General features: G+C 40.8%; 1 protein-coding gene across 1 annotated transcript in view; it reads right to left on the bottom strand.

The window, feature by feature from the left end:
* The window catches only part of hk2 (hexokinase 2), a 71,255-nt gene that overhangs the window by 52,396 nt on the left and 2,944 nt on the right, over window positions 1-15,915 (bottom strand). The window contains exons 3-5 of the mRNA XM_088337016.1: window positions 9,211-9,359; window positions 8,242-8,361; window positions 2,889-2,984 (exon numbers count right to left, since the gene is read on the bottom strand). Coding sequence (XP_088193142.1) covers window positions 2,889-2,984; window positions 8,242-8,361; window positions 9,211-9,359 — 365 coding nt within the window. The remainder of the gene's footprint in view (window positions 1-2,888; window positions 2,985-8,241; window positions 8,362-9,210; window positions 9,360-15,915) is intronic.

The raw sequence follows: 15,915 nt of genomic DNA, 5'->3' as shown, positions 1-15,915 counted from the left end.
TTTTCTCGTGCCGGAATTATTGCCGTTGTAACCACTTTCTGCATCATGTTTCGACTTATTACCGACACTGAAGAAATGACCAATTTTGTGTTGATTTTCACCTTCCCTCGACGACAAACACCACAACAATGATGTCATCTTTAAGCAACGAGATCTCGTTGGCCGAGATTAGCGTGCGGACGAAAACTCCAACCGCGAGACCAAAACAACAATGGCGGATCTGCCTGACCAAAAGTTTGGAGTGCGGTAAATCTTTGTTTAAAAAAAGTAATCAGGTAATAATGACAATTTTGTGTCAAAAAGGTTGCGTCCCTTGGACGCACGTTTATTTGACACGATGCGTCCCCAGCAAAAATTATGCGTCTAAGATGCAGGGACGCGGGCAAACCAGAACACTGGCCAACTCATTTTTCTGCTGTTATAACGCCGATACCATTAGGGACGGTCAAAAGGCGTGCGTTACTTTAAAGGAATTGAGTCAAGGCAAGTCGATGTGGACGGGTGTTTACTTTTGCGTCACTTGCAAGTAAACCGTGACGAACATTTGTAAATATTAGCACATTTGATCTTTTATCTATTTCCTCAATGGTATTTTGGGTTGTAGCACAGTTTGAGTATACTCTTTACGTAACACTGTGGTAAGAGGTTTGTATGGTAAAGTCTATGTGAATGTTCAATAAAGCAAAAAAACTAAAGTAAACATTAAAGGACACACGGTGCATGTTCTGTAAAAATGAGGCATTATGGATGATGTAGTTCTTATTCTATGAAGCACATAACATCGCAGAGAGAGGGATTACATAGCCACTTGACTTGTTTTACTGTTGACTTTTGTTGTGAACTAAATATTTGATTTGCCAATTTTTACTTGAACAGTGTGTCAGGTTGCGAGAGTTGAATTGATGTATTTTACGCTGCACTTTATATTAGTCAACGTTTGTGTGAAAATACTTGAAATACACTAGCATATGTCTACTTGAGCAGTTGTCCAAATAGAGATTGTGATTTCTTTTATGGAGTGAAATTTACTTGAGTTAACTTTTGTTGTGACCAAAATATTTGAAGTACAGTAGGCTATCTCTACTTGACCAGTTGTCTCAAGTTGAGAGGATTCCATTTAATGCATTAAACTTACTTTATATTGATGGTTGTTATTTTACTTGCAATGCAGGTGTTTGGTAAATGTGTTGCTGGTGAGGTGCAACAAATATTCCTAGGTTTTGAAAGACCTGCTTTTCTCTATTCGACTGACTCGACGACTGCTGAGGAAAAAAAAAAACGAGAGTTCTCCCAAATATAAAAAAGGAGAGGTTTTTCAGTTGTGACTGTCACTCTAGGATGCAGAGGTGGTCATTGTACTCAGTGTTCATTTGAGCTGTGAAAAGTGATGGGTCCCGGGGACTCGCATGCTCAAAAATCTATGGGTCCCAACAGAGATCTATGGCTCCCCAAATTTTCGTCTTATCTTATCCAGGTTGAAATTGTAAATCGGCGACAAGTATATAATATATTTCTATATAGTCATTCATTTTCTGCATCAAATTATTGTTGGTAATACAGTGGGACCTCGGTTCTCGACCATAATCCGTTCCAGAACCCTGTTCGAAAACCGATTTGTTCGATCACCGAAATCATTTTTCCCATTAAAAATAATGTCAATCGTTTTAATCCGTTCCAACACCCTGAATGTTTACCTCGAATATTTAACGTAAACATAAAATTAACCCAGGCTAATCGTACGTCCGCGTTATCGAAATCTTCCGTACGAAAGATGACGCTAACATGAACGTGTGAAAATAAAAAAAATCAGGTCGTTTACAAGTCCTTTAGCACCCGGGTCTCCACAACAAGTGGTGAGCGGTTCATTGGAAAGGGGGCTGCGTCCCAACACCCTGAATGTTGGGCTCCGTTCCAACACCCTGAATGTTTACCTCAAATCATAAAGCTAACCCAGGCTAATCGTACGTTCGTGTTATCGTAATCTTATGAATAGGATTTCTTACCTTTGTGGTGGTCAGCAGAAGGCACTCGCACACCTCCTTCATGTTTGGCTATTATTTCTTTCTTAAATGCAATAGTTGTACGCACTACTTTTCCTTTTTCACCTGTAGCAACTTTGCCGCTTGCACTGACTTTCTTGGGAGGCATAATAAGGGGCTAAAACACCCATACGCCGCTCAGCATGGCACCCTAGCGTACGCGCTCACGCATTACCGCCGTTCCAACTCCGATTTTTTGACCGAACAGCGAAGCAAGAATTTCTCCAATTTTTTGGTCGGACGCCCACTTGTTCGAACTGAGAGGCGTTCGAAAACCGAGGTTCCACTGTATACCGATTCAAGGGATAACCACAAACCTGTCTTTTTTTCATTTTCTCCTTTTATACTTCCTTTTTTTCTTAACTTCTTTATACAACATCATAACTCGTAATATAATGCATCAAAGCAAGTGAGCCGTTGGAGAGCCGGCTCTCTTGAATGAGTTGAGCCGAAAAAGCCGGTTCTCTAAAAAGAGACGGACTTTTCACCACCCAACTCGAGATCGGCGTGCAGACAAAAACTCGAACCGCGAGACCAAAACAACAATGGCGGATCTGCCTGACGAAAATTTGGAGTGCGGTAAATCTTTGTTAAAAAAAAGTAATCGGGTAATAATGACAATTTTGTGGCAAAAAGGTTGCGTCCCGGGGACGCACGTTGATTTGAGACGATGCGTCCCCAGCAAAAATCATAAGTCTAGGACGCGGGTGACAAGAACACTGTGTACTGCAAGTGCATAAAGTATTAAGGCTCCCAAAACACAGTGGCCTTTTCAAAACACATGAAAAGGTTGTTAAAGTCATCTTAAGATCCCGATCATCACATTTGCGAGATCTGTTGCACACTTACCCCTCGTTTGTGAATGGCTCTCTGCAAGAGGCTGACCACATCTTTCCCTTCCACTCCGCTCGCCCTGAAAGCTTTGGTCCAGGAAATCAATATACTCTGAAAATCGGTGAAGAGACACACAAACACATACGTTTAAACGTCCGGTACTGATTTTACATTTACAGTGGCGTAAAAAACACATAATGACACCATGACGGACGGCAGCAAACCATAGTAAACAGTGGGTGAGACCGGTAAACAGTAAACGACAAAAGCTATACTATTCGACACCATTGGCAGTGACTCGTCGAAGGAATATTGTACAGCTGTCGGATGAGGCAGCTCTGCTTGTCGGGAAGCGTAAAGAGCGCTATTAAGAGAACCTGAGGATAGCATTAGTGGGGCTAGCGACCGACCCATACGTTCCTTCCCAACATATTCAATCCTCCAGTCTGACTGGCTTCAGTCCACACCATCTGTACCACTGTATTGTAAATAGAATATCACATCTTTCATTAGAATACAAATGTTTGGGGTTGGAGCCCATCCGGGAAGTGGGCAGGGCGACACCCTCAACTGGTTGCCAGCCAATCGCAGGGCACACAGGGACAGACAACTCATTCGCTCATTCACACCCAGGGACGATTTGGACCGGCCAATTCACCTGAAATGCATGTTTTTGGAACGTGGGAGGAAACCGGAGTGCCCGGAGGAAACCCACGCAAGCACGGGGAGAACATACAAACTCCGCACAGGAAGTCTGGAGCTGGATTTGAACCCACACAGGAGGTTCCCATGACATGAACTGTGCCGCACAAGCGCTAACCACTGCGCCGCCGTGCTGGACCTGTCTTTTTTAATTTTTTCCTTTTATACTTCCTTTTTTTCTTAACTTCTTTATACAACATCATTCGTAATATAATGCATCAAATCAAGTGAGCCCTTTGAGAGCCGGCTCCTTTTAATGAGTTGAGCCGAAAAAGCCGCTTCTCTAAAAAGAGACGGACTTTCACTACACAACTCGAGATCGGCGTGCGGACGAAAACTCGAACCGCGAGACCAAAACAACAATGGCGGATCTGCCTGACCAAAAGTTTGGAGTGAGGTAAATCTTTGTTAAAAAATGATAATGACAATTTTTTGGTCTAAAAAGTTGCATCCAGGGGACGCACGTTGATTTGACACGATGCGTCCCCAGCAAAAATAATGCGTCTAGGACGCAGGGACGCGGGCAAACCAGAACACTGCATACTATTGTTTAGTAGACAACAGTTGAAGATTGCTAAATTTTCTTAAAAAAAACAGCTTTTTGTGAAAAATTCATTTCAAGCAGAACTTTTACTTGAGTGATTTTTTTATACAGACTTGTAATACCTCGATTATATAAACAATGCTTTCCATTGCAGTGGTTAGCGCATGTGTGGCACAGTTCTGAGGTCATGGGTTCAAATCCAGGTACCGGACTCCCTGTACGGATTTTGTATGTTCTCCCCGTGCTTGCGTGGTTTTCCTCCGGGCACTCCGGTTTCCTCCCACATTCCAAAAACATGGCCGGTCCAAATTGTCCCTAGGTGTGAATGAGCGAGCGAGTTGTCCCTGTGTGCCCTGCGATTGGCTGGCAACCAGTTGAGGGTGTCCCCTGCCCACTGCCTGATGATTGCTGGGATGGGCTCCAGCACTCCCGCGACCCTATTGAGGATAAGCGGTGCAAATCATGGCTGGATGGATGCTTTCCATTAACCAGGGATGTGATTGAGGTGAGGAGAAAAAGTCTGAAACCTAGCCGGGGGTTTGGGGGCCGCAGGCAGAGCCCAGTGAGAGGGGCGCAGAGGGGCGAATCCCCTCCTAAGCTCCTGGGTTTTAAGCAATTTACTTGTCCAAAACCATGCTCAAATGAATCATTTAAGTAACATCTTTAGAAGATTTAAATAACAAAATAATTTGCCCACATACCTGATTTTTTTGTAAATACTGCAAGGTCAGCTTAAATGCAGTTCAGTTCATACACATAAAAAATAAAATATCCTTACAAGTGTAATGTTTGGTTCACTTCACAAAGATGAGAACAGAGAAATTGATTTCTGCTGAAAATGTTGGCAGTTATTTTCAAATTCAATTATAAACTTGAACCTCTTCACACTTGAACACTTCACTTAACAAGAACGAGAACAGAGGAATTTATGACAGCTGAAAAAGTTTTCAGTTTCAAATACATATCAGACTTGAAGATTATGCCCGTATTGCTCTGACATGTGCCTTCCGTGCAAATTTCTGGGCTGCCTGCATCTTCCTCTTTGCCTCTGCCTTCAATGCCTCCTGTTTTGCTCTGATTTCAAGTACAGGTTTTAGATCAGGGGATGGCGTCATAATAGTATCTGGTCTGTGCAACCCTTTGAGACTCCTTGTCATAAAGGGCTATACAAATAAACATGACTTGCTTGAAGTAAAGAAAATACTCCAATGAGAACGCCTGTATTGGCCAAATTGCACTGGCTCCCAGTCCACTTAAGATGTGACTTTAAGGTTCTCTTATTAACATATAAATATTTGCATGGACTCGCACCCTCTAAACTCTCTGATTTGATTTCCCCCTATGTTCCTGCTCGGAAAATGCCGGTCTACTTGTGACTCCGAGAGCCAAGAAGTCTGCAGGCTCGAGAGCGTTCTCCATCCGGGCCCCGGTGTTATGGAACGCCCTGCCTCCGGAGATAAGATCTGCAACCTCAACGGAAGTTTTTAAATCGAGGCTTAAGACACACTTCTATTCCAAAGCTTATGATTGATGCCCACCTCATATTCTGTATTGTCCTGTTTTTTTCGACTTCCTGCCTGGTGGTGATACGAAGGAGAAGGACAATTTGAGATGAGTCAGCGGACCAGCGTTTGACCTGAAGCATGTGAACGCCTTCATGGACCAGCTGGCAGAGATGGGAAGCTGCGTCGTGTCCGTCATAGACTTTCTGGACTAGTTTACAGGCTGGGGGCGTCGCTGCTGTCATGCACTTTCCGGACAAGTTTTCAACATCTTACCTAGTGTTTACAATGTTTGTGTACTGTAATGCTAAATGTAATTCACCTTGGTCATCCTGGAAGGGGGACCACTTGTGAGGTCCTTTCTCAAGGTTTCTCTTTTTCCTCACGCTGAGGTTTTGAGTTGTTCCTTGCCCGCATGTTGGTTTAAGGTCATTGTGTAAATTGTAATCCTGTGTAGTCCTTTGAGACATTTTTGTGATTAAGGGCTATAAAAATAAATTTGACTTGAATTCTGCCTCTTGGCCTCCCTTTTCACTTCTCCCATCTGCAGCTCTTCCCTATACCTTTTGCTGGAAGTCCTGAAGCAGAGCCTACCATCAACAGGGTCCACGATAAGGTCTTTGCTTCTGAATTGTTGGATGGCAGACTTCTTCCTTCCGTTCTCGACGAGGTCTTAGCGGCTAATCACGCTAACAAGCTAGTACGTTTAGCGAGACGTAATATATTCCAAGGCCAACATTGGCTGGCAGCATTAAGGGCAAAGGATTGAAATCTCATTGGATTAGAGAGATGGACACATTCCAGCCCAATCAAATTTCAGTATACTGAATTCCGTGTCGCCCCGACATGGTATGAGGAAATGTTGCCCCGACTCAAGTGATTTGAAAATAAAAGTACGCTTTGAGAGTCAATAAATGAAGTATATATACTATCTTAAACTTCAAATACGTAAACTATGGAAAAAGTGAAAGTGAAAAAGTCGAGATTCCGACTTTAGTCGTAAAAATCACATCCCTGATGAACACAAGTTCTTGCAAAATAACATTTTATGACAACAACCCTGTACTTCCGCTTCAACAATGCATGAACTTTGCAAAAAACATTTCAGGACCGAATGTTTACGGTGACGTGATCGCACGGTTCGGGTCGACATAGCAATCGCAGACTTGCACGAAACGGCATCCCTCTCTTCCCCGGACGTAATCAATAATAAAGCTTTGAAGCGTTAACTGTACTTACATCTTCACTTTTCTTTTACATGCCCACACTTTCTTGTCTAAATACTGTGTAAATTATCTTCTTTAACTTTTTAATTGTTTTTTTTTATCCTGACGGTTAAATGTAAACCTGGAGTGCCACGTCCAATTTCTTTGTCACAATATGTTCAACCCATTTTGTAACAATGATCCTAAAGGTATATTCTATTCTATTCTATTCCATTCTATTCCATTCTATTCTCATCACACTGCACGCACTCGGCATATGGGCCGCCTAAACACTGCCATTCGGTGTCATACGGTGGATACAGGAAGCAAAACTAGACAGTAAATGTGTTGCCAAAGATCTCATCAATGCCATTCCTCCCGTCTGGGGATTTTTCATGCTGAAATCCTTCCAGGAGGCTTGATACTTACTCAGTGTTCATTTTACTTGTGAAAAGTGATGGGTCCCGGGGACTCGCATGCTCAAAAATCGATGGGTCCCAACAGAGATCTATGGGTCCACAAAATTCAGTGTGTTCCATGCCCTTACAAAGTGTCGTATTTTCCCTTACAAAATACAAAACATGTTTATTTATGTATTTTACCATGTTATATTGTACATGTGTTTCCTTATATCATATATATTGTTAATGAGCATTTTGTTGAGATACTGAGTTGCTCGACATAAATGAGGTTTTTATATAAAAAAGTTCAAAAATGAAGTCGCTTGGACGTTCACTGTAGAAGGAGAAAATACATGCAAATAGAATTCAGTAGAATAATACATTTTCTTATTCAAATGATGAATTCATTTTCTGCATTCAATTATTGTTGCTAATATACTGATTAAAAGGGATCACCACAAACCTGTCTTTTTTTCATTTTCTCCTTTTATATTTCCTTTTTTTCTTAACTTCTTTATACAACATTGAGAGCCGGCTCTTTAATGAGTTGAGCCGAAAAAGCCGCTTCTCTAAAAAGAGACGGACTTTCACTACACAACTCGAACTGGAGATCGGCGCGCGGACGAAAACTCGAACCGCGAGACCAAAACAACAATGGCGGATCTGCCTGACGAAAAGTTTGGAATGCGGTAAATCTTTGTTAAAAAATGATAATGACAATTTTGTGTCAAAAAAGTTGCATGTTGATTTGACCCGATGCGTCCCCAGCAAAAATAATGCGTCTGGGACGCAGGGACGCGGGCAAACCAGAACACTGCTTACTGATAAACAGTGCCAAAGCCTTTAAAAAAGAGACGTTTTTACGTTTTGGAGCTCAAGGACAATGCTAGCGAACATTTATACATTATGGCATTGAATAAGTTAACAATGTTTGGATGGGAAAAAGAAGTTAGGTCGACACCACAACAATAGTTTGACAAACACACGTTGTTTTTACTGCTACGCATTCCTCACCTCGTCCAACTTGCTCTGTTGACAGGGGAAAGAGAAAGTGAAGCCCAGAGGAAGCCTTTTGTCCTTGATTCCGAACTTTTGCAAGAAATCTGCCAGACATTCAGCTATATAGTCAAACAACTGAAACAAAATAAAAATGACAGTCAAAAAAAAAAAAGAGTACTGTACAAATGTACCGTAAATTCCGGACTATAAGCCGCTACTTTTTTCCCAAACTTTCAACCCTGCGGCTTATTTAGTGATGCGGCCAATTTATGTCATTTTTCTAGTGGCGCTCGAGTGTTGCTACCATTAACTGCCCTGTCAAAGCTATATTATTATTATTATTAAAGCTTTGAAAACTCTCTCGGTGTACAGTCTTTCTTTGTAAATATGTGTAACCCATGTATAATATGTATTTGCAACTGTATATTTTTGTCATGTATTTATTTTAGACACTTATTCTGATATGTTTTGCACGGGTGAATGAAAAAGGAGGGGCGGAACAAACGCGGGGTGCCGAGTTTCAGTGGCGACCTAAAGGTGAGGGACAGACAAGGAAAGAAGAGGGAGTAAAAAGTTGGTTAAAGAAAAAGGAGTAAATGTGTTCATCTGATATATTTTTCCCACCCTTACCTTTGGAAATATACACTTTTTTCCTTGGATTACTTTCAACAGGACCCGGACTCTACAGGTCTGCATCAAACCTTAAGTACCGGTATCATTTTCCGTTCATTTTGCCGGCTGTGATTTTTGGACTGTGGACTTTAACGAAGGACATTTAGTTTCAATCGCGGGACTTGAAGTCGGGTTTGGGTTAATTTTGTGTTACATTTTTCAATGTGGGCGCATGCGGCTTATATACAGGTGCGGCTTGTGTATGTACAAAATCGGTTTTCCTCTTAAAATGTGGTGGGTGCGGCTTATAATCGGGTGCACTCTATAGTCCGGAATTTACGGTATATGAATCATGTGTGGAGTGCATCTCACTTCAGAGCCGCAGCCTCTCTTGAGATGTTCAGGAATGGGATAGATCTGATTCTCCATGTCCACCTTTTTCTCACCGTTCCCCATCACAGTGACCAGAAGTACTCGAAAGGTGGATCCACCCAAGTCTAGGGCCAGGAATTCTCCTTGTTCTGACAACAAAGGAAAATAAAGGATGTTAAAATCCAGTGAAATCAATCATTAAAAAGGTTGGCAACCAATGTTCCCTCTAATTTTCCTTACAGGTCTGAGCGTTCACACGAAGTGGGTGAGCAACGCATGAAACAACAGTGAGCAACCATAATCCCAAGAGTGGCAAGATAATTAATTATCAAACGTGTCCAAAACTTGACATCACCTCACATTTTGCCGAGTTTGCAATAATGCAAAATTATTTTTCTCTTTTGAATGAATTGACTCATGTACGATTGTAAAGGTTTTACGGCCTACAAACGTCATTTGTTTTTACAACAATTCTTTCACAAGATTTTCTTTTTTTTTTCCTGGTATCTTTTGTCGCATAATAAAAACATTTTGGGGTGCTTATTGAGTCGGTTGCACGATACACAACTGTATTTAATTACATTTTTTAGTGGAAGTACAATGTTGGCAACAAGATTGACTTGGTATCATCAAGTTATTTGAATGGAACACAAACTTTTTCTTCTTTTTCCCATTATTTTTTTAATTCCTTTAAAAAATCTTATTGTGTTTATTTTTTCCTAGCTGTTACTTTTTTCTTTTTGTTCTCTATTTACTTTTTTTCCTACATTTCTTTCTTTTCTTTTTTTCTGGCTTTTTCCTTATTTTTTCTCTTCCTTTTATTTCTTTTTTTTCACAGCTTTTCACTACTTTTTCATTTGTTTTTTTTCTTTTTTGTTCTATTTCCCCCCCTTCCTTTAAGTCAAGTCAAGTCAAGTCATTTTTATTTGTATGGCCCTTAATCACAAATAGTCTCTAAGGGCTTCACAAGTTATTACATATAAGAAGTTTAGGTTATTCGTATGCTATAGAGTAGAAGTGAGTTTTAAGCTTAGATTTAAACATTTCCACTGAGGCTGCAGAACGGATCTCAGGGGGAAGAGTCATTTTTGTGCACAATTTTACATCATATTTGGTCGTGTAGGACCCGAAAGAGCCGATTCTCTTTAGTGAGTCGAGCCGAGGAAGCCGGTTCTCGAAAACTCAACTGACTTTACTTAACTTCATTCTACTTCGACATTGACTTCCAAATACCGCATTTAGAACACAACATCAGGGGAACCCATGTATTTTTACCTTCATGCACCGTAACTTTGACTTAATTGGCTTCTTAATTATCCATTTCGAGCCCTGATTTTTTGCGCTGGCTAGATTTTCTTGAGCGCTGAGAATGTGCAGGCAGTGAGTGATTGCGCATGCGCGCAGCTTAGAGGGAACGTTGGTTGCCAGTCCCTTGCAGTTGTAAGCAGGTCCCCCTGAGTCGTCTTGCAGGGCTGAGGTTTCTCTCCTGCTCGGACAGAAGAAAACGTGCCCCTGGTTGGATGTTGTCGCTTGCTGGTGTTGATGCCAGTGTGGACTGCTAGGACCTGATGGTGGCACCATAATAACCTGCCGTCTCCTAAGGCCTTTGAGTCGGAGCTGAGGATGTGTTCTAATGATCCTCTTTTCTGACTGAGCTGACACACAGGTGAGCAATGTTCCCTGTCATTTTCCTTAGGGGTCTGAGCGTTGACACAAAGTGGGTGAGCAACACTTGAAACAACAGTGAGCAACAGCAATCCCAAGTGTGGAACTAAGTCATTATCAAACAGGTCCAAAACTTGACATCAACTTACATTTTGCTGAGTTTCCGGGAATGCAAAATTATTTTTCACTTTTGAATGAATTGACTCATGTACTATTGCAAAGGTTGTTTGTTTGTTTTTACAATTCTTTCACAAGATATCCATTTCTTTTTATTTCCCGATAGATTTTGTCACATAATACTAACATTTTTGGGGGGGATTATTGAGTCGGTTGTAAGATACAGAACTGTACTTAATCACAATTTTAGTGGAAGTACAATGTTGGCAACAAGATTCACTTGGTATGATTGGAAATGATTTGAATGCAAACCAAACCTTTTCTTGTTTTTCCCTGTTTTTTTCTACTTTTTAAAAAATTACTTTAAAAAAATCTCATTGTGTTTATTTTTTCCGAGCCGTTACTTTTTTGTTTTGTTTTTTCCTACATTTCTTTTTTTCTGGCTTTTTTCTAAATGTTTCCTTCTTTTTTTCTCTTTCTTTTGTTTCTTTTTTTCTCAGCTTTTCACAACTTTTTCATTTTGGTATTTTTTCTTTTTTGTTCTATTCCTCACTTCCTTTAAGTCATTTTGTGCATAATTTTACATCATATTTGGTCATGTTGGGATAAAAGAAGCAAAAACAACCCGAAGAGCCGTTTAGGACCAGAAAGAGCCGGTTCCTTTTAGTGATCCGAGCCGAAGAAGCCGGTTCTCGACAAACTATACTTACTTGACTCGACTTCGTTCTACTTCGACTCGACTTCAAAATACCGCATTTAGGACACAACGTCAGGGGAACCCGTGCATTTTACCTTCATGCACTGTACCTTTGACGTGAGACGCTTCTTAATTAGTAATTTGGAGCCCTGATTTTTGTGCGCCGGCTAGATTTTCTTGTGCGTCGAGAATGTGCGAGCAGTGCGCAATTGCGCACGGGCGCAGCTTAGAGGGAACACTGCAGGTGAGTCTATCAGGCCCCAGGCCAATGGGTTGGCAGGGTTTGGGAGGTCATCAGGAACTTCAATTGGTGTGGATTCGCCTTTCAAAGTTCAGTCCGGGTGATCTTCAGGCCAGCTATGTCATCTCGCTTTGTCCAGGCCCCTTGCTTGTTCATGCCCACCACTCTGCTGAAGCGCCTCTCTCCCACCAGAGTGCGAATCCCATCCTGGATAAGCTCTATCCTTTCTTTTCCTTAGGTTTTGCAGCAGCAAGATTTCGAGTTGCTGCTCGGCCCAGCCTATATCGACAGTTTGATTTTATAGTGCCTTTCGAAAATGTTTAAAACCTTGGGACTGATCACCGGGTCCATCTCTTTATCAAAGTAGTCCTTTAACCGAAGGACACCAATGTAGTTGCCACCCTTTAACCCAAATTTTGCTTTTAATTTAGCAAAACTCTGCATTGAATTGTTTATTGTAGGTTTTAGATCAGGGGATGGTGTCATAATTAGTCTATGGTTTGCAATAATCTGTGGTCTGTGTAGCCCTTTGAGACTCTTTGTGATTAAGGGTGTCACAAATAAACATGACTTGAGGTTTTTGAGTGTTTCCTTGCCCTCATGTAGGTTTTAGATGAGGGGACGGTGTCCTAATAATCTGTGGTTTGCAATAATCTGTGGTCTGTGCAGCCCTTTGAGACTCTTTGTGATTAAGGGTCAAACAAATAAACAAGACTTGACTATTGAAGTAAACAAGTCGTGCGTGAATGGCCCTGTGCATCAGTATCAAGGACTATTATGAAGTCTGCCTGGGCTTTTTATTTTCTTCAACTATTCAATACCCAGTGTTCTCGTTTGCCCGCATGCCTGCGTCCTAGACGCATCATTCTTGCTGGGGACGCATCGGGTCAAATCAACGTGCGTCCCCGGGACGCATCGTTTTTGACACCAAATTGTCATTATTACCCGATTACTTTTTTTTTTTTTTTTAACAAAGATTTCCTGCACTCCAAACTTTTCGTCAGGCAGATCCGCCATTCTTGTTTTGGTCTCGCGCCGATCTGGGCAAACGAGATCTCGTTGCTTCGAGATGACGTCATTGTTGTGGCGGTTGTCGAGTGAAAGAGAAGAATGCCTCCGAAAAAACAGTTGGTATCAGGTGCAAATCAACAAAAAAAAGGTTATTTCTTCAGTGTCGGTAATAAGTCGAAACATAACACAGAAAGTGGTAACAACGGCAATAATTCCGGCTTGAAAAAAAGGCGGAGAAATTCTTTAGAAGACCGCGGAGGCAAGGAAAACACGTGTTTTGAAGCGAAGGATTCGACGAAAGAAAATAAAAAAAAGAATACTAGCAAGAAAAGGACTTTTCTGCCAAAATGGACTAAATTATATCCCTAGTTACGCTATGAGCAGGATGATAATGGATTGGACCTTGAGAAGGCATTACAACTGTGGCGGGACAGCAAACCACGAAGAATATATGAACTGAAAAATCTATAATAATCACAAGAAGTCTCAAAGGGCTCTACAGACCAGATTATTGCAAACCACAGATTATTATGACACCATCCCTTGATCTAAATAACTGCTTTGTATTACCAATTAACTGTGATGATTAAAACTGAAAAATTTAGATTAATATAATTATTTCAGCAATATTATTTTGTATAGTGTACAATATTGTGAACTGAAAAATCTGAAGTGATAACCGCTTTGTATTACCAATTAACTGTGATGATTAAAACTGAATGAAAATATAGATTCATATAATTATTTCAGCAATATTATTTTGTATAATGTACAATAGTGTTGTGAAGTGAAAAATCTTGAAGTGATAACTGATTTGTATTACTAATAAACTGCGACGATTAAAACTGAATGAATATAGAGATTTATATTATATATTTGTCGACGATTTACAATTTCAACCTGGATAACACAAAATTTTGGGGACCCATAGATTTCTGTTGGGACCCATAGATTTTTGAGCATGCCAGTCCCCGGGACCCATCACTTTACAGAGGTAAAATGAACACTGAATACCCATCAAAAAAAAAGAGACAGGACGACGATTACAGTTCTTTTCCATCTCAAATAATTTTGCAGGCTGTTGATGAGATTTTTGCGATCAATGCTTGATGTTGTGCGAGCTTTTAAAATAAATTGCGGTGTTATTTTGGTGTTTATTGTTGTTGTTGCTATTTTGCGCAAGTCAAAGTTGAAATATACTGTATAGTTGCAAATTTACACAAAGCCAGAAGTTAGCTGCGATGGGTTTTAGCTTTCTGTTTTGATTTTGTTTCAGGGGGAATTCAAAGTTCCGATATTGCCTTTCTCCAAATGAATTTGACTGATTTTGTGTTCTCAATATTGCCTTATTTCTTGTAAAAGGTGCGTAAAAAGTGCCACCAAAAATGTCTTGTCTTAAGTCAAATGAATTTACATAACAAATGAATTCTTATTTTAATCAGCTTCATGTGATTTTGGTAGTCGACAAAATACTAATTCTCAAAGTTCAGCAACTATTTAAACCAAAAACAGCATAGATAGATAACATTTTAGTCAAGTCCTTGTCAAGGTGGCCGTTTTGGATGTTAATCTCTCAGAATTTTCTATTATGTAAATAACTTGTTTTTATACCTGCGGTGTTCCGCAGGGTTCAGTGCTTGGCCCCCTTCTTTTCAACATTTACATGCTTCCATTAGGTGACATTATTCGCAAGTACAATATCAGCTTCCATTGCTACGCAGACGACACTCAACTCTATCTTCCGTTGGAGGAATCTTCCACACTAAACTGTGGAAATTTGGACGCCTGCCTCACTGAGATAAAAGAGTGGATGTCACTCAATTTCTTGCGTCTTAACTCTGAAAAGACCGAAATGTTAGTCATTGGTCCATCTAAATGCCGTGACTTATTCTCAAAAACTGCTGTGAACATTGACAAATGTCACATCACACAGAGTGACTCAGTTAAAAATGTAGGTGTCATATTTGACCCTGATCTAACCTTTGAGATGCATGTAAAGAAAATTACTAGAACCGCTTTCTTCCATCTTCGTAACATTGCCAAAATCCGTTCAATACTGTCTCAGTCTGATGCGGAAACTATAATTCATGCATTTGTTACCTCCCGTCTCGATGACTGTAATGCACTACTCTCCGGTCTCCCGAAGTCCAGAATCAAGTCTCTTCAGCTAGTACAAAATGCCGCAGCGAGGCTTTTAACTAGGACGAAAAAGTACGATCACATAACACCGATTTTGGCTAACTTGCACTGGTTCCCAGTTAGCCAAAGATGTGACTTCAAGGTTCTCTTAGTATTGTACAAAATCATACATGGACTTGCTCCCTCTTATCTTTCAGATCTGATCTGCCCCTACGTCCCGGTCCGAAGCCTACGATCTGAGAGTGCCGGTCTTCTGGTGATCCCGAGAGCAAAGAAGTGTTCTGCTGGTTCGAGAGCGTTCTCCATCCGGGCACCGGTGCTGTGGAATGCTCTTCCCCCTGAGATCCGATCTGCAACCTCAGTGGAAATGTTTCAATCTAAACTTAAAACTCACTTCTACTCCATTGCTTATGAATAATAACCTACTCTTCTTGTCGGCTGAAAAATAGTCTGTGTAACATAGTGTACTAATCTGTGAAGCCCTTAGAGACTTATTGTGATTAAGGGCTATACAAATAAAAATGACTTGACTTGACTATATTCCTAAATAAAAAAACAATCTTTCTCACACACACACACACACACACACACACACACACACACACACACACACACACACACACACACACACACACACACACACACACACACACACACACACACACACACACACACACACACACACACACACACACATAAAACAATGTTTCAATAATCAGTCTAATTGTATCTCTAGTACGTTTATCAATCTTATATTCTTTTATTTTGAAGTCGTGTTCATGTGTGTAATGTTTTCACTGACGTGAAATGAACCACGCCCCCCTGAGGGCGGTCT

Source organism: Urocampus carinirostris, chromosome 5, assembly GCF_059441175.1.
Source record: "Urocampus carinirostris isolate Australia breed hairy pipefish chromosome 5, RoL_Ucar_1.0, whole genome shotgun sequence".
Taxonomy (NCBI): Eukaryota; Metazoa; Chordata; class Actinopteri; order Syngnathiformes; family Syngnathidae; genus Urocampus; species Urocampus carinirostris.
Note: the sequence above shows the minus strand (reverse complement) of the source record. Positions and strands in the feature narration are given on the sequence as shown.